Consider the following 27,785-nt stretch of genomic DNA (forward strand, 5'->3'; position numbering starts at 1 on the left):
CCCTCTTGGCAGATACAAGATTCTACAGAAAACTAACTACTGATCCAACTATGAGATTGCAAAATATAATATCCAGCATGGTCCACGAAGCAGAGATCAAAAATTGGGTAACCAAAAAGGAAGCTGAATATCTCATCACCTCAGACCCCAAAATTCCCTACTTTTACTCACTCCCAAAAACACACAAAAATAGGTCCCCCCCTCCAGGGAGACCTATAGTGTCGGGAATAGGGTCAGTTCTCGAGCCGCTCTCGAAGTTTGCGGACGAATTCTTAAAACCTTTTGTACAGCAAACACCATCATATCTAAAAGATACTCGAGATTTGCTAGTACAGATCCAAGCAAAAACATTTGATCCGGACACAATGATTCTAGTGGGTTTGGATGTGGAATCTTTATTTACTAGTCTGCCACAAGATGACACACTACAAGTATTAGAAGACATACTCTACTCAGAAGAATGGCAATACACCACACCGAGACACTTCATTCTTGAATGTTGTAAATTAGCCCTGAAAGAGAACTTTTTTGCCTACGAGGAAGATCTTTACCTTCAGACCCACGGAACATCGATGGGCAGTGCCTTCGCTCCATCGGTGGCAGGGCTGTATGTGAGCAACTTCGAGAGCAAGTTTATCCACAATGCAGCCAATGAGTTCTCTTCCAACATCCTCTACTGGAAGAGATATATAGATGATGTGATCCTAATTTGGGACACATCAGTCGACCTGGAACAATTTATCCATTGGCTCAACCACCTTGATCCATGGTTGAAATTCACTTACACTTCCAGTAATAACAGCTTGGATTTTTTGGATCTCACAATCTTTGTGGAAGACAACATTCTACAAACTAAAACTTTCACAAAGCCTACTGCCAAAAATAGTTTGCTCTCATATCAGAGCTACCACCCTAAGCCACTTAAAGACAATCTTCCTTTCAGCCAATTTCTCAGGTTAAAACGTAACTGCAGTAAGAAAGAAGATTATCTGATCCAAGCACAAGAGCTGAGCCTGAAACTGTCAAAATGAAACTACAATGCAAAAACAATAAAGTATTGTAAAAAGAGAGCAAGCAATCAACCGAGGGAGTGCCTTCTACAAAGCTACCCTAAGGCACAAACACAGGACTTGACGACCTGTGTCACCACCTTCTGCCCATCAACATATGAAGTAAACAAATTGATAAATAAGAACTGGCATATCCTGAATACTGGAGTCTTCAACTGGCCAAAGCCAAGGTTTGCCAATCGTAGAACAAAGAACATCAAAGACGTTTTGGTCCATACCCGCCCTCTGAAAAAACAACAACAAGCCATCACGAGGGATGTCAGTATGAATCCAGTAACCGGCCACTACCCGTGTGGCTCTTGTGTAGCCTGTAAAACTACCACAGTATCAAAAACACTGCAGCTAACGGAGAAATTGGTATGGACACAACGTCAGCATACGAATTGCAACTCGTCACATGTTATATACATGATCACCTGCAAATGCAATAAGAGATACATTGGTATGACCTGTCGCAAAATCAAACTGAGGATTGGCGAGCATAAAAGTAACATCCGTCTGAAGAAAAATACCACCAAATTGTGTGCCCATTTTGTTGAGATGGGTCACTCATGTGAAGAGCTCCAATGGACAGTGCTTGAAATGCTTACCGATAAAAATACAAACTGTGAGCGCCGTCTGTTCGAAAAAGAGCAAAGGTGGGTGGACCGCCTAAAAACATGTGAACATGGGTTGAACGATGCCATCCCCTGGCACCGTTTTGCAAATTGATAAAAGTCCTGAAAAACCAACATGATTGTGCTTGAAGATGAAACTATATCAACAATATAAACATTGACCCTTTGTAAACTTAGCTTCGTTGTACCAATAAAGCTATCATTGTAACGATACGAAGAAAAAACCCAATGAAACTAACACGCCTATTTGACCCGTCATGCACCTTTAAAAATCGCAGTGCTCTCAATCCAAGCCACACCCCGGGGCAGAGTCAGCACAAGGCGAAATCCTCCACACACGCGGGTAATGGCGCCGACCATCCAGATATACCGGTAAGACGAGTAATCCTTTTTAAAACTAACGGAGTGCTCTTTATGACAGCTCTGAGCTTCATGCGGCTACAAAAGCGACACCCCGGTGAAGCAGAGTAACTTTTGTTACAGGTAGGAAAACATTGAATAAGCTTTACACTGTTAAGTACCACTATTTACAGGGCTTGTTCTCCCTCCCGCTCCTCGCTATACTTTTGCTTTGACTAGGCTCTGTTCCCTATCAGATTGCAGGGTCTGAGTGTTTACACCATACTTACAGCCTTTCCGCGCGCTTTAGACAAGGCTTGTGGAATATAGATACCTATGTATCATACCAGTATTTCGTCCATATATATATAAAAAACCAGCATCTTTACTCTCCATTATTTGCCTTTGTAAAAGTCAAGAAGTTTTGTTGATAATGTCACTTAACTAAACTTTGATAATGAAATTCATTTTTAACGAATTTAAGGTGTATGTGTGTATGCAATATATGTACATTTTTTCCGTCTCATTGCAGATTATGAAGGAAAATTTCCTAAACAATACACAATCTAAACAAGAGTGTTTGTACACAAAATACGACTACACTAATTGTGTAAGTACAATACCTTTATGTTTGTGAGTCCTGACGAAAGCTCCGCAGACCCTTCCAGGCCCTAGGAGCTGAAACATGTCGACGTATTTTATTAACTATACTATCAGACCCAGTAACTCGGTCTAAGATCGTACCACCCAAATTTTAATTGTGGTAAAAAACAACCCCCATTAAAGAACTTTCGGGCTGTTTACCTTTTTAAACTTTGTTCCTTTTTTCGCACATTTTACTTAACACCTTTTTTCACTCAAAATCTCTGGACACTGCACCCTAGACCAGAGGCGCCTCGGGTGAGGCTGGCACATTCACTACTTCGGAGTAGCCAATGATAACTGCCACAACTCTAATGTGGGGCGGACGAACCAAATATACCGCACCTCCTTCCAACCGTAACATAGAGTTTTTTTAGGCTACTCTGATCTTTATCCCTTATGCCAATGGCCGTAAGGTGTAACTAGTGTCCGTTTTTCCATTTTTGATAACTGTTGACCTCGATCTACTGCCTGATTCTCTTAAATAAACTGTTTAGTAAAGAAAACGGCCAGCAAATACAACCGCCATCTGTAAATGGGTCAATTTCCTTCAGTTACGTGTTCAAATCCCACTATTAAGCTACACTAGTAGCGTTGATGGATATATTAATCCTTCTATACACATCCTTTAATATCAACCGCTACAATTACCATAATTAATAACCAGTTATACTGCTATGCTTAAATGCCAAATTACAGAGCTAAGTTCCCTCCCTCCTAATTCTTACATGTAACAATTTCAGGCGCTTTAGTTACCGGATTCCCCATGTCAGTCCATATTATAGCACGGAGTTCCATCCCACATGTTACTTACACTGCTGATGTTAATACTCCTACACATGCAATTTCAGTCAAGTGCTGTGGTTGATTGCTTCTACACTTGAACTCTAATATTCGATGCTATGATGTAGCGCTACCTTCTATTCCTGACGCTCTACCTTGATCCCTCTCAAGCTTTGTGACAAACATGTCTAAGCTTACAGTATCATTTAAAATTATTTATACAGTCAATCACCAAGAAAATATTGAAGCACCTGATCAAAATTTAGGCCGTCTTCTATGGCCCATAAACGCATGATCCATCTTGCCTCCTTAGTTTAAGTTCTCTATTCCCACCCCGTGCGTCTATGTACGCATGATCAATTCCATAAAATTTAAAGCTCTTGCTTTGGTCTTGCATGTTGCAGTTGTGTATATGGTCCGCTATTGGGTACCTTACATCGTTGTTTTTTACTGCTCTTAGATGCTCGCTCATATTTTCCTTCAGCATGCGGATCATGCTACCCGCATAAATTCGCAAGCATTTGCACACAATGATATAAACATATTTTGTGCTACATGTAATATTCATTCTTATGCCATACACTTTTCCATCATGGATTCAAAAGCTCTTCGTTTTATCTTTGGCACATCTACACATGCCACAGTGACCACATTTGTAAAAACCCTTTGAGTGCTCATCAAGCCACGTCACAGGTTGCTCATACCTTGGGTAACTGGAACTCAGTAGAGACCCCAGTGTCTGACCCCTTCTGTACGTTATTTGTGGCCGCGCTCCCAAGTGTCTATCTAGTGCCTTGTCCAATCTTGACTTTTTCCAATGTTTATTCATGCTTTGTAACAAAACCCTACTCACTGGGGTATAAGTTGTTCATCAGTCACTTTTTTATCAGTAGGCTTCAGGGTTACACTGCGATCAACATTCATTACCCTCTGTTTAGCCAAGTTTACCTGCCGCTTATCATACCCTCACCTGATCTATTTTCCATGTCACAGATACAGTCATTGAATTGTTGTTCACTGCAGTTACGTCTAGCCCTTAGCATCTCACCAAATGGGATAGCTCTCGCCTGGTGATGTGGCTGGGCACTCCTCGCATGCAAAATCGTGTTACATGAAGTAGGTTTTCGGTACATTCGGCATTCAATACATCCATTATTTATATACAGTTCAACATCTAGAAATATTATTCGAGTGTGCTGTGGTTAGTGGTGAACCTGATGTTCATATCATTGCTGTTCAGATATTCATAAAATCCTTCCAGGGCCTGCTCCGATCCTGTCCAGATCATTATGCAATCATCTAGAACAGGATAGATCCGTTCCACTCACTTGCTCCTGGGCCCCAGACAAACTTCTCTTCTAACCAGACCATGAATATATTTGCATACACTGGAAACAATTTAGAGCCCCTGGCTACGCCCTGTTTTTGCATAAACCACTCTCCTTTAAACAGGAAGAAATTGTTAGTCAAAATGTATTCTGTCATGGCCAGTGTCATTCGTGTATGTTGCCAATGACTAGCTGGTCTTTTTGAAAAGAAGTGATCTAAGGCTTTCAATCCCAATTCAATTCTAATGCTCGTATATAACGAGATCACATCCAGGGTTACCAGTGTCATCCCTGTTTCCCATTTCATGTCGCCCAAAATATTTAGGATATGTCGTGTGTCCCTGATATATGATGGTAGATTAATCCTAATCGGCTGAAGAAAAAAATCGACAAATTGTGACAGACACTCTGTTGGCCCCCCAATGCCTGATACAATAGGCCTACTTGGTGGAAATGGTAGGCCTTTGTGAATTTTAGGTAAGGTGTAAAAACAAGGGTATCTGGGGCGATACTTTTAAGAAAAGATATTCATCTTCATCAAACAGACCCATGTCATACCATTGTTTCAGATGAGTGTTGATTGCGATGCTGAGGGAGAACATAGGATTTTGGCTTACTCATAGCAAATTTTGTTATCTAGCTGAGAATAAATTTCTTGCTCATCTTCCCTATTCATCAGCACTATATTCTCCCCCCTCTCATTGTCTGCTTTTCTGATGGTTATCTCTGTATTGCTCATGAAATCATTCAAAGCATTCCTTTCCTGTTGTCAAGTTGTCTTTAATAAACCCTCCAGGGAAGGTTGTGGCTTCATTGGCATCTAGATCGGCAATTACTAATTTGTGAAAAATTTCAATATTGCTGCCACTGGCGATGTTCTGTGACCATCTAGACTTACTTCTTAAACCACTGGACACTGATGAATCTGGTCTGATCTCGAAGTCTTCTAAGACCTTTGCTATTGTTACCGGATCCTCCCCTAGTTCTGTAATAGAGAGAAGGGTAACTGTAACCTGGATATTGCTTATAGTAGATGAATTAGACACCAAACTACATGTTTGCAGAGTATCTTCTTTATTTCTCTTTGGATTCAGAGCAAAATGTTTCTTCAGGTTCGAGGCATGTAGGCTGCTGAATTCATATCTGTGCATAGATCGCCGCCTGGTTTTGGGTCCGGATGATCGCACATTGTTGTCCTGGAAGAGTCTTCGAAGTATCACAAGATAGGTGGCTCCTCCCCTGGACTACAGTGCGCATGGGCATCGACTCCATCCTCAGATTGTTTTTTTCCGCCATTGGGTTCGGATGTCTTTGGGTTCCCTGTAGTCGGAATCGATAAAAAACTTTCTTAAGACCAAAAGGTCTTTAGTTTCTTCGTCGGTATAGTCTTGCGTTCGGTGCCTAACTCTTCCAGCACGGTTCCGAGCCGGATTCCATACACCCACGTGCTTTCGGCGCGGAGGGCCCAGTCGACGCCTCAGACCCTATCGACTGTTCATCATGGACCGAAGTCCGTTCAAGAGATGTCCCGTCTGCAACTCAAAGTATCCCCACATCGACGTCCACCCGGTGTGCAACAAGTGTCTGTCGCCGGACCATGATGAAGCCAGTTGCATGGCTTGTTCCCGCTTCAGGTCCAAGAAGACGCTTGAGCATCGGCGCGCTGCGCGCCAGGAGGCCCAGCACACTGCACCTGCGCCTGCAGACATTTTCGATGCCGGGGATGTCTAGGAAGAAGCTAACCGGGACTTCGGTGACAACCTGTCTAATCCCGCTTCAGACGTAGACTACAACTACGACGCGGACGCCGAAATGTTTGAAGCTGAAGTAGTCGTCGACGAGGTAGGGGACGACGACGGGGCCTTTGGGTTCATGGAGGATAGCTCAGACGAAGAGCTACCTCGCACTGACACTGGGGCCGTACCGATTCATAAGGCTCAGGTCGAGGGATCTCCACTAGGCCTTACCCAAGATCTTACAATGGGTTCTATGGCCCCGCCTTCGGCTCGGCCACGGACATTACTATTGAGCCGCACCCTGCAAAATCGAAGCCGAAAGTGAAACCAACGGTCTCGACACAAGCAACAGCACTGGTGCCTGCCTCGAAACCGAAAGTGCGCATTACTTTGGTCGGATCCAAGGCCTCGGAGCCGAAGAAGCAGAAGGGTGTTGTCGATACAAAGGCTCAAGTCAAAAGCGTCGAGACGAAGTCTGCTGCGCCGAAGACTAAAGTCAAGGTGGTCGAGCCGAGTAAATCGTCGCCGAAGGCGGTCGACACCAACAAAGGACTCTGTGATCCGAAGGTTCTCGAGACTCCGAATCAACATGACAAGGCCAAGAGCGGTGCACCCCGAGAGTCCACTCCTAGTGGGGCCTCGAAGGATCCCGTCGACTCGGCGCGCCCGTCTGCCGCTTTTACCAAGCAAGTGACGGACTCCCTACAGCGCATCAAGGAGAAGGCCTCGGCTGTCGGACCAAGAGATCCTCCACCTTCGTAGCCGGTCGAGAAACTTCACAAGGCATTGACGCCCATTCACTTCACGTTGCCGCCGAAGGTGGTGCCGAAGGCTTTCACCCCTAGAGTGGTGGCCAGCGTCCCCGAGAAGGTGTCCACGGTGCCGAAGTTGTCGACGGTGGTTCCCACCTTGAAGCATCGGCAATCTTCAGTAGAAGAACAACAAGAACATTTTATTGATGCCGAAACGGGCATACTTTCCCTCCACAAGCGAAAAATTGCCCCGGAACAACCGATGGAGTCCTACAAGATTCCTCTAAAGAGAAAGGACTCTGCTTCCACTCCTGTCCTTGTGGAACCACTTTCTCCACAGGCTCATGATGTCTCGCCCACTTACTCCGACATGTACGCTGGGGAGGGCGATGATGAGGATGAGTACAGCTATCCTGTCTACACAGACCCTGATGATACCAATGAACCCTGGGCTGCTGGTGCTGACCCAGGTGATCCTCATTCTGGACAAGACACTCAACTTAATTCTGTAAAGACATCACCTACGGAGGATTCGGCACTGTTCAATGCCCTCATTGAATGGGCGGCTAAAAACCACAACGTCCAGCTCCATGCTGACCCTATTGACATGGATTTCCTTTTTGATTCCTTTTCAGTCTTGGAGAGAACTGTCAAGACTCTGCCTATTTTAAAAGGTGTCTCAAAACATGCTGGGGAGATTTTTAAGGAACCTACCAGAGCCAGGGTGATAAACCCTAGGATTGAGAAAGTATAAACCAGCGCCTACTGATCCTACCTACATTAAAGGACAGTTGCCTTTAAACTCTCTTGTCGTCTCGAATGCCCGGAAGAGGGCTAATTCTCAGACAACGGGTGATGCTCCTCCCTCAGACAAGGAATCTAAGGTGTTTGAGGCATCAGGGAAAAGGGTGGCAGCACAAGCGGACAATATCTGGCGCATTTCCAATACGCAAGCGCTTCTAGCGAGGTATGACAGGGCACACTATGACACACTGGAGACCCTGTTGCAACACCTGCCAGATGAATACAATGAGGCAGCTAAGATGCTTATTCAAGAGGGGAAGCTGATCTCTAATGCTTCAATTAAATGTGCACTAGATGCGGCTGACACCATAGCCAGGCTGTCAACACTAGTGTCATGCTGAGACATGCCTGGCTGAGAATCTCAGGATTTAAGCCAGAGATACAGACCACCATCCTTAATCAAACAGTAAATCCAGATCACCTGTTTGGCCCAGAGGTTAACACCACCTTAGAAAAGATTTAGAAGGACACTGAAACTGCGAAGTCCATGGGTGCCTTACAGTCCCAGCAATTCAGGGGTGGGTCTTTTCGTCGCTCAAGCACTAGAGGAGTTTCCAGAGGCCAGCTCTCCCAAACCATGCAGTACTACAAAGGCAACACACAGTCCACATACACCAACAAAAGTCGAGGTGGATATTGTGGTAACAGCGCCAAAGGCAGGGGTCGTGGAAACAACAACTCCAGATCCTCTGCCACCAGCAAACAGTGACGCCTTGTCACTGCCCCCCGACCACACAACACTGGTCGGGGGGAGACTTCAGCAGTTCCTGCCGGTCTGGAGAACCATCAGCACAGACAGGTCACACAGCTTATACAGTACAGTTATTGTCTGGAGTCAACATCCACTCCACCCAACATACCCCCAAGACACCGTCCTATGTCCGCCGAGCATTTGCACTTATTGCAGGAGGAGGTCCTATTCATGCTGCTAAAAGGGGCAATCTAGCTAGTGCCTGTGGAAGAAAGAGGCACAAGAGTTTACTCCCTGTACTTCTTGATACCAAAAAAGGACGGGTCCCTCAGACCCATACTGGACCTCAGACCCCTCAACCAGTACATCCTATCGGAGCACTTCCATATGCTGACCCTGCAGCAAGTACTCCTGTTGCTCAGTCAGGGGGATTTTCTCGCAACTTTAGACCTAAAGGATGCGTATTTTCACATTCCGCTGCACCCGTCGCACAAAAAATACCTCCGGTTCACCATCCAAAACCAACACTACCAGTTCAAGGTTTTGCCTTTCGGAGTCACCACGGCACCCAGGGTGTTTACAAAGTGCCTGGCGACAGTGGCGGCGCACCTAAGGAGACAGAACATTCACGTCTACCCTTATCTGGACGACTGGCTCATCCAGGCGAAGTCAGCCCAGCAGTGTGCCGCTCACGTGTCCCACACCATTCACCTCCTTCACGATCTGGGATTCTCACTGAATTACCCAAAGTCCCACCTCCAGCCCGCCCACATACGGCAGTATCTGGGTGCGACGATAAACACTCTGGCAGCCACAGCACAGCCAAATTCAGTGAGGGTCAGCAGCATTCAATCGCTGATACGATTCAAACCCCAACACTCACTTCCAGCGCGAGTGTTCATGCAGTTGATAGGCATGATGGCCTCCTGCAGCTCCATATGTTATGTTATGTTATGTTATCAGATTCCTCTATAGCGCAACAGCTACTCCAGAAGGAGTGTCCCGGCGCTTTGGCGAAGAAGTCCTTCGGGGGTGGCAACATAACTGCAAACCATAAGGAAAGGTGGGGGCCTATCTGGTGAAGAGCCAAGTTTTTAAAGCCTTTCTGAAAGACATAAGGCTGGGGATCTGTCTAAGAGAAAGGGGAAGCTCATTCCAGGCACGAGGAGCCAAGTGATGAAAAGAGCGGCCGCCTTGTCTGGCGCGTTTAATGGTCGGAACAACCATTTTAGACAAAGAGGCAGACCGTAAGGCCCTGTTAGGCTTGTAAAAAACAAGACGTTTCCTGATGTAGCTAGGGCCAATATCATGAAGGGCTTTGAAAGTCAGCGTCAGACTTTTGAAAAGGACCCTCTTGGCTATAGGAAGCCAGTGCAGTTCCTTTAACAAGTCTGAGGCACTAGCGCGTCTGGGGAGCCCGTAGATAGCCCGGGCAGCTGAGCTTTGGACTACTTGAAGTCTCCTCACAAGGTATTTGGGGAGACCTAGGTAGAGGGCATTTGCGTAGTCTAATCTAGACCCAACAAGTGCTTGAACAATGACTCTTCGATGGTTAATTGAGATCAAGGGGAGAAATTTTCTGAGCATCCGAAGGATCCCGAAACATTTCCCCGAGAGACAGGATATTTGAGGCCCAAAAGTTAAATCATTGTCGGCAATGATTCCTAGATTTTTTGCCTTGACACTTGCGTTTGCAGGTGGAAACAAGTCTTGCGGCCACCAGCTTTTCCAATTTGGTTCAGTGGCGCAGCCAAAGAAAAGCAGCTCCGACTTGTCGGAGTTGCATTTTAAGCCGTGTCCTCTGAACCAACCAAAGACTGCCTCTAGGCAGCTTCTGATGCGAGTCCCGTCAAACACCTCATTCTTGTCATATGTGAACAAGAGCTGGGTGTCGTCAGCGTATGACACGATCTGAGCGCCGAAAGACTCCGTCACCTCTGCAAGGGGGGCCAGAAAGATGTTAAAGAGCAGGGGGCTAAGAATAGACCCCTGAGGGACCCCTACTGACACGATCTGAGCGCCGAAAGACTCCGTCACCTCTGCAAGGGGGGCCAGAAAGATGTTAAAGAGCAGGGGGCTAAGAATAGACCCCTGAGGGACCCCTACTTCCAGAGGTGCCATAGCGGTGGAGTGTGGGGGGCGCCCAGATCATTTGCCGACGGCCGGCTGGAAAGGATTTAAGCCAGTTCCACACCGTCCCCCGAAGACCGCATTCCCAGAGTCGTGTTAGGAGGGTATCATGGGGAACGGTGTCGAATGCCGCCGACAGGTCCAACATGACCAACATGGCCTTTCCTCCAGCATCCAACACCTCTCTGATAGCGACAGTGACTTCAAGTAATGCGGTCTCTGTGCTATAATTAGCACGAAAACCAGATTGAGTGTTGTGCAACAGATGGTTCTCCTCGATGAAATCAGAGATTGATCTGTGCACATGCCTTTCTGCCACCTTCGCAAGAGCAGGGAGGAGAGAGATTGGCCTGTAGTTGGCATGAACGATGGGATCAAGGGCTGGTTTTTTTAGAAGTGGAAGAATGAGGGCACTCTTCCAAGCCCGAGGAACTACACCAGAAGACAGTGAGGAGGTAAGGATGGAATTGATGAGGCCATTTAGGGCTGGGCTATTTTGTTGAGACAGGAAACTGGGCAGGGATCAAGAGGTGAGCCCGACTTCAGTCCCGTCAGATGGTCTAATGAGGAAGCAAGACTCAACGGGGGAATTCCCAGAGAGTGGGAGCTGAGACAGGTTGTGAGGAGGAGAGGGCACCTGGTGGAGCAACCTTAGATTGTTTAGAATAAACAGCAAGGGAAACTTGGATGGATGTTATCTTGTCTACAAAGTAATGCGCCAGTTCAATCAGCCAAGGTTCTGAGTGAGACTGAGCGGGGGTGCCTAGGGACGGAGAAGTAAAGTCTTTGACAATTTTAAAGATTTCCTTACATGAGTTTTCTGATTCATCAATGCGACGTTCAAGATAGGATTTTTTTTCACTCCACAACAACTTGTGGTAGGATCTAGTCAGATTTTTAAGTTTTACTTTCTCCAGAGGATCGCCTGCGAGACTACATATGTGTCCGCTTCAGGAGTGCCTAGCACGTCAGTGGACTCAGGCTCACGGGCAGTTGAAAGACCTAGTGTTGGTGAGCGGTCGGGCATACAACTCTCTGCATTGGTGGAATCCACAAAACCTTTGCAAGGGACGACCATTCCAAGAGCCTGTGCCACAGCTCATCCCGACAACGGACGCTTCTCTCCAGGGATGGGAAGCTCATGTACTCCATTACACTGTGCAGGTCCTATGGATGCAACAGCAACGGAGGATACACATCAATGTTCTGGAACTGATGGCAATCTTCATGGCACTAAAGGCCTTCAAAGTACATCTGTGCAACAAGGTCGTGTTGATCCAGATGGACAACATGACGGCCATTTACTACATTCAGAAGCAGGGAGGGACACACTCTCCGCAGCTGTCTCATCTGGCTCAGAGCTTGTGGAAGTGGGCCATTCAGAGGAACATATTCCTCATGGCAGAATACCTCCCGGGAAAGGACAATCAGATGGCGGACCTGCTCAGCAGGTACAGCCACCAAATGCACGAGTGGGAGATACATCCATCGGTACTCCACCCGTACTTCCAAAAGTGGGGTCATCCAGAGATAGACCTGTTCGCCACAAGGGAGAACGCAAAATGCCAAATGTATGTATTGGTAATCTTTTATAGCGCGTGTCTGTCACCCCACGGGTATCCTGGCGCTTTGACTGAAAGGATCCTGCTGCGCACCCTACTGATTTAGGAACTAGGAAGATACAGTCCTAGGAAAGAGATGTGTTTTTAAATTTTTCTTCAAAGAGACAAGGCCATTCATACTTCTCAATCCTAGCGGAAGAGTGTTCCATAGCCTGGCTGCCGTAAAGCTGAAAGATCGGCCACCCAGCCGTGATCTCAGAACTTTAGGCACCACAGCAAGGTGGGCGGAAGCTGAACGAAGGGATCTGGACGGAGTGTACCAATGAAACATGTTCTGAAGTGGTACTGGGCCTTGTCCGTGAAGGGCCCTGAATACAATACATAGAGATTTAAAATCGATCCATTGAAGGATCGGTAACCAATGAAGGTCTCTTAATGCCTGGGATGAGGAGTCGCGGCGGCGAGCAAGCGCTAATTTGGCTGCAAGATTTTGCACCCGTTGCAGTTTTCCTGTCAAGGTAGCTGGTGCTCCAAGAAATAGAGCATTGCAGTAGTCCAGGCGGCTTACGATGATACTCCTCACCACCTCTGGCCTACTGTCCATGGGAAGTATCGGGAGGACCTTTCTCAACATACGAAGCAATCCCATGCAAGTACTCACTGTTTTATTGACGGGTGCATCCAGTTGGAGATTGGACCTAAACATCACTCCCAAGTTACGGACCGAGGTGGTAGATGCAGTCGTGCTTTGGAAGGATGTGCCAAAGCTTCGCCGCCAGGTTTCCACACCCACAGTCGCAGGGCAATGCGATATGGATGAACTGGTCAGGCAAATTTGCGTACGCTTTTCCCCCAGCACCTCTGATACCGCTGGTGGCACGCAAGCTCAGGCAGCACTCGATGACTCTAATCCTGGTTGCTCCAATGTGTGGGCTCGCCAACCATGGTACACCACGTTTCTAGAACTGTCCGTGGTAACGCATCAGAGGCTACGCCTCACACCCAGCCTTCTGACTCAGAGCCATGGTGACATTCAGCATCCAGATCCGCAACAGCTCAACCTGGCGATCTTGCTCCTGAGGTCTTAGAGTTTGGCTACCTAAACTTGCCTCCTGACTGTATGGACATCATCCGGTAGGCAAGGAAGCCCACCACAAGAGCATGCTATGCGGCAAAGTGGAAGCGGTTTGTCATTTATTGTGCAGACCACAACATTAACCCGCTAGATGCATCTATTCAGAACATAATTTATTTTCTTTTCCATCTGTACAAATGTAATTTGGCCTATGCTTCCATTCGCATACATCTATCTGCGATGGCTCCTTATCTCCAAAACAGGCAGAACCTCTCATCTTTCAGGGTGCCTGCCATTAAAGCCTTTCTAGAAGGACTCAAACAAGTCATTCCTCCGCGGACTCCACCAGCTCCGGAGTGGAACCTCAATGTGGTCCTCACCCGGCTGATGGGTCCCCCCTTTGAACCACTGCATTCCTGCGAGATTCAATTCTTGACATGGAAAGTGGCTTTCCTTATAGCGATTACATCGCTGTGACGAGTTGGTGAGCTCCAGGCACTACCTATCCAAGAGCCATTTATTCAAATTCATTCTAACAGGGTGGTGCTTCGCACTAACCCTAAATTCCTTCCTAAAGTAGTGTCTCAATTCTATATTAACCAAACTATTGAATTACCTGTGTTCTTCCAAAATCCTGAGTCATTGGCGGAGAGAATGCTCCACACCCTTGATGTCAAAAGGGCCCTGATGTATTACATTGATAGGACCAAGGATTTTAGGAAAACTAAGCAACTCTTTGTTGCCTTTGCGCCACAACACAAAGGTAACCCCATTTCCAAAGCTGGTATAGCTAGGTGGATCGTTAAATGTATTCAGATCTGCTATCTGAAAGCCAAGCGTACTCTCACCATTCCACCGAGGGCCCACTCCACCAGAAGGTTGGGGGCCTCCATGGCTTTCCTTGGAAATATTCCTTTGGAAGACATGTGGAGCAGCCACATGGTCTACCACACACACATTTACAAAGCATTATTGTGTTGATGTGCACTCTACACAGCAGGCAGCTGTAGGGCAGGCTGTTCTAAAAACGCTTTTCCAAACTGCTGCAGCTGGCACGGGCAGCTGCCGTTAATGGAGGGACTGCTATGTATTCTATGCACAGATATGAATTCAGCAGCCCACATGCCTCGAACCGAATATGCTACTTACCAGTATACATCTGTTCTTGGCGAGTAGGGCTGCTGACATTCATATCGCCCGCCCTCCTCCCCGGCGTCTGTAGCAGCTGCAGAATTCACATATACTTCTAGCATGGTCGTCATTCACTTAGTTTCACTCCATCTTGGCCACAATGGCTGAAAACAGTCTGAGGATGGAGTCGATGTCCATGTGCACTGTAGTCCAGGGGAGGAGCCACCTATCTCGTGATACTTCGAAGACTCTTCCAGGACAACAATGTGCAATCATCCGGACCCAACACTAGGCGGCGATCTATGCACAGATATGAATGTCAGCAGCCCTACATGCCAAGAACAGATGCATACTGGTAAGTAGCATATTCGTTTTAATCGTCTGATGTATTTGAATAGATTGATCTTAGTGTCACAAATATTGCCTCTTACAACTGGGCAAAAACTTAAGCCTTTCTTGAGTAAATCAATCATATGCACAGGACCTGGGCACCTGATTGGCAGGAGCCCAGGGCACACCCTCAGTCACAGTACATCAGCAATTCAGCAAAAAGTGGGGCATACCATGCAAGAGAGATGGCACTATCTCACACCGCTGCATTGTCTCCTAGCTAGGACTCCTCTTCTCCCCCCCCCCACCCCCCCACCCCCACGAATTCTCGCAATATTGTTTTTGTGTACTGTACCTTACTTTGCTCTTGTAACTAACATTTAACGCCACAATCCTAAATGTAAAGCACTCTCATACCCTCCAGGTTTAAGTTTGCGCTATATAAAACTTTATAAATAAATAATTGTTTGGGGGAAAGTATGACTTTTTATGTTTAACTCCATTGTGTTGTTTCACTTGTAGGTATACTCGGATTAGCTGATTTATTTATTCATTTGTTTATTTATTTTCAATTTTCAGGTTAAATGAACAGTATGACCAAGCGACTATTCATCTGTGGGACCTTCTGGAAGCTAAAGAGAAGCCGGTTTGTGGAACAACTTGTAAGTGTAAAACGCTTGACCCTGTTCTTAAAAAGGAACCGATCTGTGGTTCATTCATTGACTGTTTTCATATGTGGTTACTTAATTAGCATTAGCTGTTGATTTGTCTTTGACACAGTTGTACTGTAACTAAAGTTGTCTCTACCGTTCTGTTCTGTCTTTGGCAGTAGTAGAGTTGCACACAGAAGCTTACTCAGCAGTTCACCCGGGCCCTTTGCCAGTATTTTCTAATTCAGCCGTATTTGGTTGCTGACTGTTAAAAGGGTTTTTGTTGGTGCGGTCTAAATGATGGGAAACTAGATTTAGAAACTGGCTTAGAAAATGGAATGTGACTACAGTTGGAATAAGTGTGTAATTGTCTGTGGCTTATTGTTGCCTACTTCTAGATATTGTTTTCAGTTTTGTGTATTTTTTTATGGAGTAGGTCAGCATTTTAGAGTCTAGCTCACTAAAATGTACCCCCACATTGTATGCTGAATTCACTAACTACGTCATGCGTTTTCAGAGTCACTGGTGCATAAAATGCTCTGACTGTATTCTTTATCGTGCACCATTTCAAAGTGAACAGTAAATCTGAGTGCTCTGGAAGAATTGTTTTTGAGTTATGGAAATGTTACTTTAAATGCATGAACATTTTCCCCTTTAGAGTGATGGTACACTAGCCATGCACAAATGTTTTGATGGCTCCTTGCTGGAAAAGGCCTGCGTCCATTTCGTATGCCATAAAACATTATTACTTCCCAATTTTTTTTGTTTTTTGTTGGTTACAAACTGAATATGTCAATCTAATGCATGTTTACATCCTTTTTCAGACAAAACCCTTAAAGAAATAATTGAGAGAGTTTTCCAGAGTGGCTACTTTGACAGTGCAAATACCAGTCACCAAAATGGTTTGTGTGAGGAAGAAGATGCAACCCCTGTTCCTGAGGAAGAACCACAAGAAGAAGAAGCGGCACCAACAGCAGCGGAGCCGGGTAGCTAAATACATTTTGGTTATGCTATTTGTATAGTGCTGGGAGCATCCCGCCAGCTGAGCAGGCACATATTACCATATTAATTCACAATCTGAAAAGATCTTGGTGTTCTACTCATGCTGGAATTCTTTTGCCTTTACGCTGGTAAAACTTTCTCACCTCCAATGAGAATAACCTTGTGCATTGAGGTGCTGCTTTGCCCCAAACGAAAACTTGGTAAAGATTTAAGACTATTCAACTTTGTCGTTTTGTTTACCCAGCACAGAAATTGGGTTTAGTTTTTCGTGGCACTCTGTATCCTGGTATTCTGCTCCGCAACGTACTGTTTCTCTTTCCATGTACACTCTTCCTCCTTAGTGTTAGTTTACTTCATATGATTATCTTAAACCTAGAATTCAAACACTGTTTCTCTTCATAGCCTTGATATTCAGCCTTTAATTGGTAAGAAAAAAATTAGCTAACATTTTTGGGATGCAACGAGTCTACAACTAGCATGTACATTATTAATGTAAGGCTTACAGGCTTTTAAGTGTAATGACTTATTTTGGCCCAGATAAAGTTCATCTAAAACCTTGTTCTGCATTTCTAAATGATTGTATCTGCAAACTGATTGTGTTAGTCACTGTACTAAACAAATGTTTCATGCAAATTAATGGTGCCAAATTCACTGTAATGGTAGCTTGAAACGCCTCTCGTATGCTATGATGGGAAATGTCATTGTCATGTAAACATGTTAAGTAACATCCAACTAGAATACACTGGCATCCAAATTGTGGCTAAGTAGTTATATTCGAACATTTAGTACCTTATAATTGTATAGTTGTAGTACAAATACATGCCTTGATTATGGTGTAAAGGGTAATTTAAGGCAAGTGGGACAGAGTGTATTTCTAACAGGCTTTTCTTGTGCACATTTACACACGTCCCACGTGTATAGAAAACAAAAAAACGTGTGTTAATATCCTTCACACCGTTGCTCTAACCTATATGGTTACGTTTAGATTTTCTTTGTGAAACTCAATTCTGTTGTAAAGTGGAATGCAATATGAAGCTTTGGGTGGGTCCTTTACATTTGATAGAAGATGCTAGAAGACCGTCTTAAATTAAATGGGAACCAGGTCTGCAATATGAAACCTGGGACAGAAACCGATTGGGAGCGATTTGAAATGGATTGAGGCTACAAATTAGGTAGATCAAAACTTTGAAATGAGTTGCACACATTGTAACTGAAAATGTGGGAGGCAATGATTTGCCAACTGCATGATACTATAATTTTGTAGGCGATGGTGAAGAATGCATAAATCTAAAATTGACAGCATGAGCAAATGATCAATATTTAGCCATTCATTAAAAACTCATTGTAGGCGTCTTTTCTGTTGAGCTTTGCTTACATGTACATTTTATTTTGAAAATATAAGCTCCGTATGAACGTACATACCCTGCTTGAATTATGCCGTTAAGGAGTACAAATATAGTTTTATGTTTTTACCCCCTCCCTGTTGTCTGAGCTCTCAGCTTTTTCAAATACCCTCCCAAACTTTGGAGACTTAGAAACACAGAGCTTTTTGCTACATTTTTTTGTCAATTGCCCCAACACAAAGAAATAAATGTATTCTTTTAGCTGTTGTAACGCATTACTTAATTTTTTTTTTTTTTTTTGGTTCCACAATTGAACTTATGTAGTGTACGTTTTACCCAGACTTAAACAGTTGTGCTGAAATAAATGGTTAAATAGTTGCAAATGTATTGGCACTGTTCAGTTGGTTCGTGTATTTGTAGATAAAGTGCATGTGCTTGTGTAGTTCAAGTACATTTACAGTTATAAAGTATGATTTGAAACCCTGCATTTAAATAAAGGTAATTCTACTTTAAATTTAATTCTGGCTCATTTGATCACTTAAGCTTTTCGCCAAAATAAACTGCTGCGTAATCAAGTTAATGTTCTCAAAATGAATGGTGGTACATCTCAATCTTTACTTCGATTAACATTCAAACTGCAGAAAAGGCCGTGAATATATTGTTAGTGGTCTGGCTTTCCAGGTTGTCCAAGCTGTTCCTGCTATTGTACTTGGATTCAAGGACAGTACTTGTTCTTGGTTCTAGCAGTTTATGATTGAAAGAGGAGATTTCTGTTATACAGGTATAAATGAGGGAACGGAGTTCTGCACTCTCCACCAGTCAGTTGCACCTACCATACAAAAACGAATGAAAATGCTGATAGACCTTAAAACAAATATCTAGAATATGTTCTATAACTTGATTCTTAGTTTGTGTAGACATTCATCCTTGATATTCCCGGACTTAGAACTGAAGTAAACCCAACATGTTGAGGTTCACGCTACTTAGCTCTCAGCGGAAGTTAAGTTATAAAGAAAGAAACCTATACATTGGGGTTGAGCCACCTTCTTTGCATTAGTGCCGAAAACAAATTGATTTTGATTAGTATTTGAGCTTGTTTTGTTTGTAGAGCGTATCATAGGAAGCTGTATGACCACAACCCTTGTCAGTCTAACCACAGTGGACTCAAAGCAGGGTACTTTGTTATATCTAGCTTGTCATAGAATTTGGCTTGTTATAGAATTTGTAGCAGGAGTGTGTGTCCGGTAATGCTTTTAGTAGTGTTACTTAAAATCCAGCTGTCCTTTGAATTTGGATTCAATTTTAATGTGACCTCTATTAGATCATATACCTTCGGTTCATCTAGGCACTATAGAACTCTGCAGGGGAAATAATCTTTGGAGGCCCTTGCTCAATTCCACAACAGGGAAAGTCCTTGTTTAACCATTAAAATACGAGCAATCAGAAAATTATGCTTAGCATCCACACTAGACCGTATTCTTTTAAAAAAGGACATCACTTATTGACCAAGTAATGTGGAAGGTAATGAAAACTAGTTAAAACTAGTAGTGGTATTGCTACGACCTATATAAATAAATACTATGTGCTGGTGTGAAATTGTTTAGTCCTGACAGCCGTAAGGACTGTAGAAATTGGTGGTTCTGGAGCATAGGAAGCATGCTGTAAAAGAAAATTAACTGGGACAAGCTTTCTTTGAATACTGCTTTACGGGGAACCTGCCGGTGCCCTATGTCGAGCTCCTGGTGCCAGCAAAAAAGCCTTTTAAGGTCTCCATTTCATTTCTATGTAGACTTGGTTGATAATGTCTAACACAATCCTAAACCAGCATAAAGATGTACAGCATAGCAAGATATTATTGCCAACTACCATACAAATATGCAAGTTATCTAAACAACCTGATGAAGATGCAGTAAACTATTAAAAATAAGTCAAACTTATTTGATTCAGGTGTCAAGGACTGAGACAACGGGCTACATGGTAAACTGATCAAGTTGCTCACCAAGCCAGAGTTTGACTGTAAGACCAGCTTCTCTTCCACTTGTAGAATAAAGACCCTGGAAAGGGAACAAATTGGAACCCAAGATGTGATTTGAAGCTTAATGAGACTATTGTATCCATCTAATGTAGACGACTGTATTCAGCCTCTGCATATGCTGTTTTTTCCTTGTTTTGTGGTTATCTCTGCAGGAGTATTTGCTTGTATATTTCAAGTTGGCTCAATCTCTCTTCCCTAACAATCTAAAACCCATTTATAGGTTGGACTGGTAATTCTTTTCTGTCATGTAGACCACGAAATATAATTTGCACCTTTTTGTGAACAGCATCCATCCAGACTGTAGGACAAACTGATTGTTTTACACTGTGATAGTCTTTTATTCATATAAAAGAAAGACATTTCATGATCCAAAGTAAGAAAAGAAAATATGATCTACTTTCATGGTAAAAATGTGTAATCTTTAGCCAGTTTGTCTTGGCTAGTGAGGAATGTTGTGGTGCCACCGGCTGCCTTATGGAAAGAAGGAGTGTGATGGCAGTGTGAGATTCAATCCTACTCATGCCTCTCAACCAATATCACCTAGCAGATTCAGGTTAGTTGAATCAAGAGCTGTTTTTCTCCATTGATTGCTTGTCTGAACGGCTAATGTTAACCTGCAAGTATAGTCCTATGTTGAATAACTGTGGTGTTTTTCACATTTAAAAGGAGTTTCTGAAGCCTCAAATAGAATAAACAGACCTACCGTACCATTGGTGCAAAATCATGCAAAAGGTGATGCAAAGAATGCTTGCAATTAGTCTAACCACTGGTAATTGCTTGGTAGTGTTCCAGCCCTTCGTTCTACCCCAGTTTGTATCCAGCTATATGCATATTAGTCTTGACCCTGCTCCAGTAAAAACAGTCCAGTCTGAACTGCCAGGCCAGGTCGTCCCTGAACTCAAACAAGCCAACTCTTTTCTTCTTATTGGGACTCCTCATTCAGGTATAGTTCCAATTTTTTCCTATGCTGACAATGCCCAAATAGTCTTATCTGCTACAGGAGCCTTCGGGCCCTCTTTTCTTCAAGCTGGATTGAGTAAAATCATGCAGTGGATGCAAGTCAATTCGATTAATCTTAATGGAGAAAAGATAGAGGTGCTCATCCTGGGGAAAAATAAAGAACTTTGGGGCCCCCAACATTTGCCTCCTGAATTGGGTGTTACTCCTCAGCCCACTAAACAAGCCTGTAATCTGGGTTTTGTAATTGACTATCAGCCTTCAATGAGGCCTCAATCCATAAAGATAGCTGCAACTTGTTTTGCCATTATTAGACTACTCAAATAGATTATATGGATGCTGCGAGAATCTACAAAAAGAACGGTCATCCAGGCTTTGATTACTTCTCGCCTGGACTACGGCAATATCCTTTTTCTTGGGGCTAACAAGGAGGTGATTCACAAGTTGCAAATTGTTCAAAATGCTGCTGCTCGACTGCTCTGTCAAATTCTCTTCTGTCTAGTTCCTTTCGCGATCTTCACTGGTTGAAAGTGGAGAATTGCATCAAATTTAAGACCCTCACCTATATGTACAGGATTAAAATGGGTAAGGCCCCCCAATATTTGAGATCTATTGCTCACCTGTACGTTCCTCGTTCTCTTCATTCACCTAGTCAGACAAAATTTGTGGTCCCTAGATATAGATTATCTAGAATAGGCGGCTGTTCCTTTTCTTACCTAGGGCCTTCTTTGTGGATTTCTCTTCCTCTGTCTTTAAGAAATGAGCCTAGTTTGTGCAGTTCCGTAGGATGTTGAAGACCTGGCTTTTTAATCAATAGGAAATAGTGTTTGGTGTGCGGCACACCTTGTGGTCAATGGAGTGTTTCGATGATGGTAACTTTCAATTAGCTTCTTTTGGGTATTATTTCGAGCATTCACTAATGCCGCGTATACTCGCTCTGTAAACGTTTCACATCACGAACCGAACTATAGAATAGGGACCCCACACGTTCTATTTTTTTCCCATCAGATTAATGACTTTGAATTTATTTTTGCTAGTACTTTAGTGGAAGGACCACTATACTTGCTAATACACTGTATTACAATTCCTTTATTTCTAGATTGCACATATGTCCCCTGACGAAGGGCAGGAGTCCCGAAATGCATAGGGAAGTGCACATCGCTAGTTGAGCCCATATTAATTGAAGAAGCAATTTGTACAATTTTGGGAATTTGCCTTTATCAGAATTTCGAACACTTGAATGACAGATTGGAATGTTATCAACAAGTGAATTGCGTTGGAAATTAACGCTTTTTTGTTTGAATGAACAAAGAATGGTTATCGATTACTGTATTTCAGAGAAAATATTACATTGTTACTACTAACTAGAGACAGTCTCTCAAGGAGCGCCTGCCGTGCACAGTGCCATTTGATTGACACTGCATCTTGTGTTTTTAATCAATAGGCCTCCTTCCGTATTTGTTTCTGACCTCTGCAGGCGCCGCCGGAAAACCCTTGGGTAGCTGAGCGCCTTATAAAATTAAATAACATAATAACATAACAGTGACGCAGTGAGCAAATGACCCACATTTGGGCATCCTCTTGACCACTTGAGGCATTATATCAAACGCACAAACGGTGATCGGAGAAAGCCAGCTGTAAGTAACAGGTGTGAATGGTTAAACCCAGAAAGCTATATATTTTTTAAAAGAGAAAATTCATCAAAGGCCATTTGTGTAGATCTCTCATTGTTTACATAAATAAAACGCTTGTTGAAATTAAAACATTTTAAAGTTTAAAAATAACGATGCTCAAGTGTTTTAATTTAAAACTTTTTGCCCTGATGACCGATTTACTAATGTAACTTATTGCATCCATCAGACTCTTCTGGTCACAGGAGTATATGTTGCTTGTTGGTTTTACAAAAACACTGGATGCCCTGTATACAACAACTGAGATGCACTTAATGATTATTCAATGTGTATGGACTGTGCTTCTGTGAATGTGGTCTCAAATCTATTCAATGAAAAATAAAAATGGATACGAAGGAAAACCTGTGTGTTTTTTAAATGTGCCAAATATGCAGAGTTTAGAAATAGAGGTGATTTGTGTGACTGAATTCGGGGTTTTCCTGTACTATTGAGATAGAGGACAGTTACTAAATGTGTCCTTTCTTTCCAAATATTTAATTGAAAGTACCACATGTTGTACTATTCTCTGTTCCCACACTTCTCCCAATAAAAATCATTCCTCCTTGCATACCTTGGAAAGGTCTAAAAATGCAGCTAGGTGCAATCACATTTATGCCATCAAAATTGACCCATTTTGGCCATGTAAGCTTCAATTGTTGGCCCACCCTACCCATATCAGTATTTTCTGAAATCTAGGAACGCATGGTAGTCCAATGTGGTTTGACTTGCTTAAATCTATTCCTTTTCTGACCAGTTCAGCAAGAGGAGGATATATTTGTTTGAGTGAAAGATTTGGAAGGTGCAACCCTCCTGAAGTTGATTTTGACAACCAATCAACCGAAACACTTTAGAGCCTGTGTGGCCAACTCAGAGCTTTTTTGGACTTTATTTTCATACTTCCTTCCTACATAACCACCCAGACCCCAGGAGTTAAAAGCATACTCTTTTATTTATATTGTGCTATCATAAAACATTGTGTTAGAGGCATGTGCGCTGCTGAATTGATATCTGTGCATAGATCGCCTCCTAGTGTTTGGTCTGGATGATTGCACCTTGTTGTCCTGGAAGAGTCTTTGAAGTATAACGAGATAGGTGGCTCCTCCCTTTGACTACAGTGCGCATGGGCATCCTCTCCATCTTCAGATTGTTTTTTTCCGCCATTGGGTTTGGATGTTTTTCCTACACTCTAAGTTCGGAATCAAAACAAAACTTTTTTAAAGGCCAAAAGGGCTTCAGAATCGACGGTATTGTTTCCGCTCTGTGCCTATTACCTCGGATAAACTTCCTTCTTCTCTCCGGTCGTCGACGCGGCCCGTTGGGCCTTTCGACGCCACGTGGGCCTATCATCGATGGATTAGAGTCCATTTAAATTCTGCCCACAATGCCATACCAAGTACCCGCATACTGACAGACATCCAGTATGCAACAACTGCTTGTCACCGGACCATAAAGAAGATTGCCTGGCTTGTGCCCAATTCCGTTCCAAAAAGACGATCTGGAATCTACGGGCCGCAAGAGATGCAGAGACCAGCACCAGACCCGGAAAATATTTTCGACTACCAAGAGCTCGTCGACGTAGAAGACTCAGATCTAGAGATCGTGGCCGTTTAGGACGATTCAGAAGACTAGCAGATCCCGCAGGGGCGAACCGTGAGTACACTGCCCCTGAAACCCACTCTACCGAGAACAAAGGCTCCTGTCGAGGCATCGCCAACAGGCCTTGGCCAAGATCAAGACACTAATTCAATAGCCCTGCATTCAACTCTGCTACGAATACCAAGAAAAAGCCTTTTGACACTCCAGGTCCAAGTCATGTTCTCAAAAAATGAAAGGTTGTCAATCCGAAGGCTGTCGGACCCAAGGTCATCGTACCAAAAGTCGCAGACCCAAAGGCCGCCAAGCCGAGGCTCGACGTACCGCGTAAGCCTTCACAATGGAAGGTCGTCGGCCGAAAAGGGGTGTCGACTCGAACGTCGCACCGAAAAAGCCAGTCGTACCGAAACTCGACGAACCGAAAGCAGTCCAACCAAAGAAGGTTGCGCCAAAGCCGATCGACTCGAGCACAACTGCTCCGAAGAACCCAGTCGAACCGAAGAAACCAATCGATTCGACAAAGGACAAACCACCAAAGAAGGTCGAAACTCCGAAAAAACCGGTCCGACCTACAAGTCCGGTCAATCCGAAACCAAGCCTCGACCCGAAGAAGGCTGCAAAGACACCTAAGCCTATCAAACCGACAAAACCTGTCGATCCAAAAACAAACGTCGAACCAAAAAAGACAAAACACAAGGATTCGACTCCAAAACCAAGGACAGTGGAAGAACTCTTTTACCCTGATCCTATAGAAGAGGTACAATCAAAACTGTACATAGACCCTGAGACTGGCACAGTAACAGTTTACCGCAAAAAGAGACCAGTGGACCCTGAGCCTTCTTCACCAATTCCTCTAAAGAAAAAGACTCTGCCACTTCTCCACTTAGACCTTTCGAACCGGTCTCTCCTACTATGCCTACCACGCCTTATGCCCCTTACTCTCCTACACAGTCAGAGTATAATGTTGATTTTGCAGAAGAGGATCCTGAGCAGGATTATAACTATCCACAGGACCCAGAGACACAGGATAACACATGGGACAATCAACAAGACCCATATGATACACATCCCATCCCGGACGCCTCCTCCTACCCAGTTAAACCATCACCCACAGATGATACAGTAGCATTAACCTACTAGTGGACAGGGCCGCACTATACCACAATGTTGATATGCATAGTGACCCAATAGAGGAGGATTTCCTTTTTGACGCATTTGCCTCTTCTGAGAGAACAGTTAAAACACTCCCTATGTTAAAGGGTGTACTAAAACACGCCACTGATATCTTTAAGGATACAGTTAGAGCACGTGTTATCAACCCTAGGGGTGAGAAAATATAGGCCTGCCCCTACAGACCCCACATACATTAGAGGTCAACTACCACTTGATTCACTAGTTGTAGCTAATGCGTGAAAAAGGGCTAACTCCCAAACAACTGGAGTAGCACCACCTCCCGATAAAGAATTAAAAATCCTTGAAGCCTCAGGAAAAAGAGTGGCTGCACAGGCAGCCAATTCATGGAGAATAGCTAACTCGCAGGCTCTACTAGCTCGCTACGATAGGGCACACTACGATAGACTAGAGAGCATACTGCAACATCTACCTGAGCCATTCAAAGAAAAGCTGATGCTCTTATTCAGGAGGGGAAGCTCATCACAAATGCTTCCATTAAATGTGCATTAGACGCAGCAGATACCGCAGCAAGAAACTTTAACACTAGTGTCTTGCTAAGACGACACGCATGGCTACGCATCTCAGGCTTTAAAAGCGAGGTGCAATCTACTATTCTAAACCAGCCGGTGAATCCAGACTTCCTTTTTGGACCAGCAGTAGATAATATTCTGGATAAAATGTAAAAAGACACAAACTGCAAAATCAATGGGTACGCTGCAGTTCCAACAGCATAAAAGCTCCTTTCGGCGCTCATCATACAGAGGAGCTGCACGAGGCAACACGTCGCAAAGTGCCTCAGCATATAAAGCCAATACCCAGTCCACCTTCAATAAAGGTCCCAATCGAGGTAGATACAGAGGAAATAGCAATAAGGGGAGAGGACGTGGAGGCAATAACAGAGCCTCCACTGCCACAAAACATTGACTTCAATACACTACATCCATACCACATAACACCGGTCGGAGGATGAATACAACAGTTCCTACCAGTCTGGAACAACATTAACACAGAAAGGTGGGTAAGATAAATTATCCAGTATGGCTACTGTCTAGAACTGACTTCTACTCCACTCAACATACCACCCAGACACTGTCCAATGTCCACGGAACACATCGCCCTGTTACAACAAGAGGTGAAAAGTATGCTGGAAAAGGGGGCCATAGAGCCAGTCTTCTTTCCAGCACCAAGGAACAGGAGTATACTCACTATATTTCCTCATTCCCAAGAAAGACAGGTCCCTCAGACCAATACTGGACCTCAGACCCCTAAACCAGTATATACTTTCAGAGGACTTCCACATGATCACTCTACAGCAAGTCCTCCCGTTGCTAAGGCAAGGAGAATTCCTAGCAACTTTAAACCTCAAGGATGCATACTTCCACATACCTATACATCCTTCTCACAGGAAGTATCTCAGGTTCACAATCCAAAACCAGCACTATCAATTCAAAGTTCTCCCCTTTGGGGTGACCACAGCTCCGAGAGTGTTCACAAAAGGTCTAGCGACAGTAGCTGCACATCTAAGGAGACAACACAGTCACGTCTATCCGTACATGGACGATTGGCTGATACAAGCAAAATTGTACACACAGTGCAAGAGCCATATGTCTCAAACACTTCAGCTGCTACACAGCTTAGGCTTTTTCATAAACTACCCAAAATCCAACCTACAGCCATCCCACGTACAGCAATATCTGGGAGCTACTATAAACACCTCGTTGGCAAAGGCCTATCCAAACGCAGCGAAGATAGCCAGTATGCAAATGCTCATTTGCAAATTCCAACCACAACACTCCCTGTCAGCTCGAGTGTTCATGCAGCTCATAGGCATGATGGCCTCCTGCATTTTCATTGTCCCTCATGCCCGACTTCACATGCGTCCACTGCAGGAATGCCTAGTAAAACAGTGGAACCAAGCTCAAGGATTATTAAAGGACCTAGTGTTGGTAAACAGTTGTGCATACAACTCTCTGCAGTGGTGGAACCCACAAAACCTTTACAAAGGACGACTGTTCCAAGAGCAGGTTCCACAAATAGTGATAACAGCGGACGCATCACTGTTAGGTTGGGGAGCCCACGTACTCCAATACACAGTGCAAGTGCTTTGGACAACCCAGCAGAAAAAATTGCATTTCAACCATTTGGAGTTGCTAGAAATATTTCTAGCTCTAAAAGCATTCCACAAACACCTGTACAACAAGACTGTTTTGATCCGGACTGACAACATGACAGCCATGTACTACATACAGAAACGGGGAGGAACACACTCTCTAAAACTGTCTCACTTAGCGCAAAGCATATGGAAGTGGGCAATTCCAAAAAACAACTTTCTCCTGGCAGAACACCTCCCAGGGAAGGACAATCCGATAGTA

At 44.1% G+C, this 27,785-nt stretch overlaps 1 protein-coding gene across 6 annotated transcripts in view; it reads left to right on the forward strand.

Moving 5' to 3' along the window:
• The window catches only part of CAPRIN1 (cell cycle associated protein 1), a 497,978-nt gene that overhangs the window by 197,768 nt on the left and 272,425 nt on the right, over positions 1-27,785 (forward strand). For all 6 annotated transcript variants that reach the window (XM_086959577.1, XM_086959579.1, XM_086959581.1 and 3 more), the window contains exons 6-7: positions 15,570-15,652; positions 16,465-16,626. In XM_086959577.1, the coding sequence (XP_086815703.1) occupies positions 15,570-15,652; positions 16,465-16,626 (245 nt within the window). The remainder of the gene's footprint in view (positions 1-15,569; positions 15,653-16,464; positions 16,627-27,785) is intronic.

The sequence above is a fragment of the Lissotriton vulgaris genome, chromosome 2_2 (assembly GCF_964263255.1).
Source record: "Lissotriton vulgaris chromosome 2_2, aLisVul1.2, whole genome shotgun sequence".
Lineage (NCBI taxonomy): Eukaryota > Metazoa > Chordata > Amphibia > Caudata > Salamandridae > Lissotriton > Lissotriton vulgaris.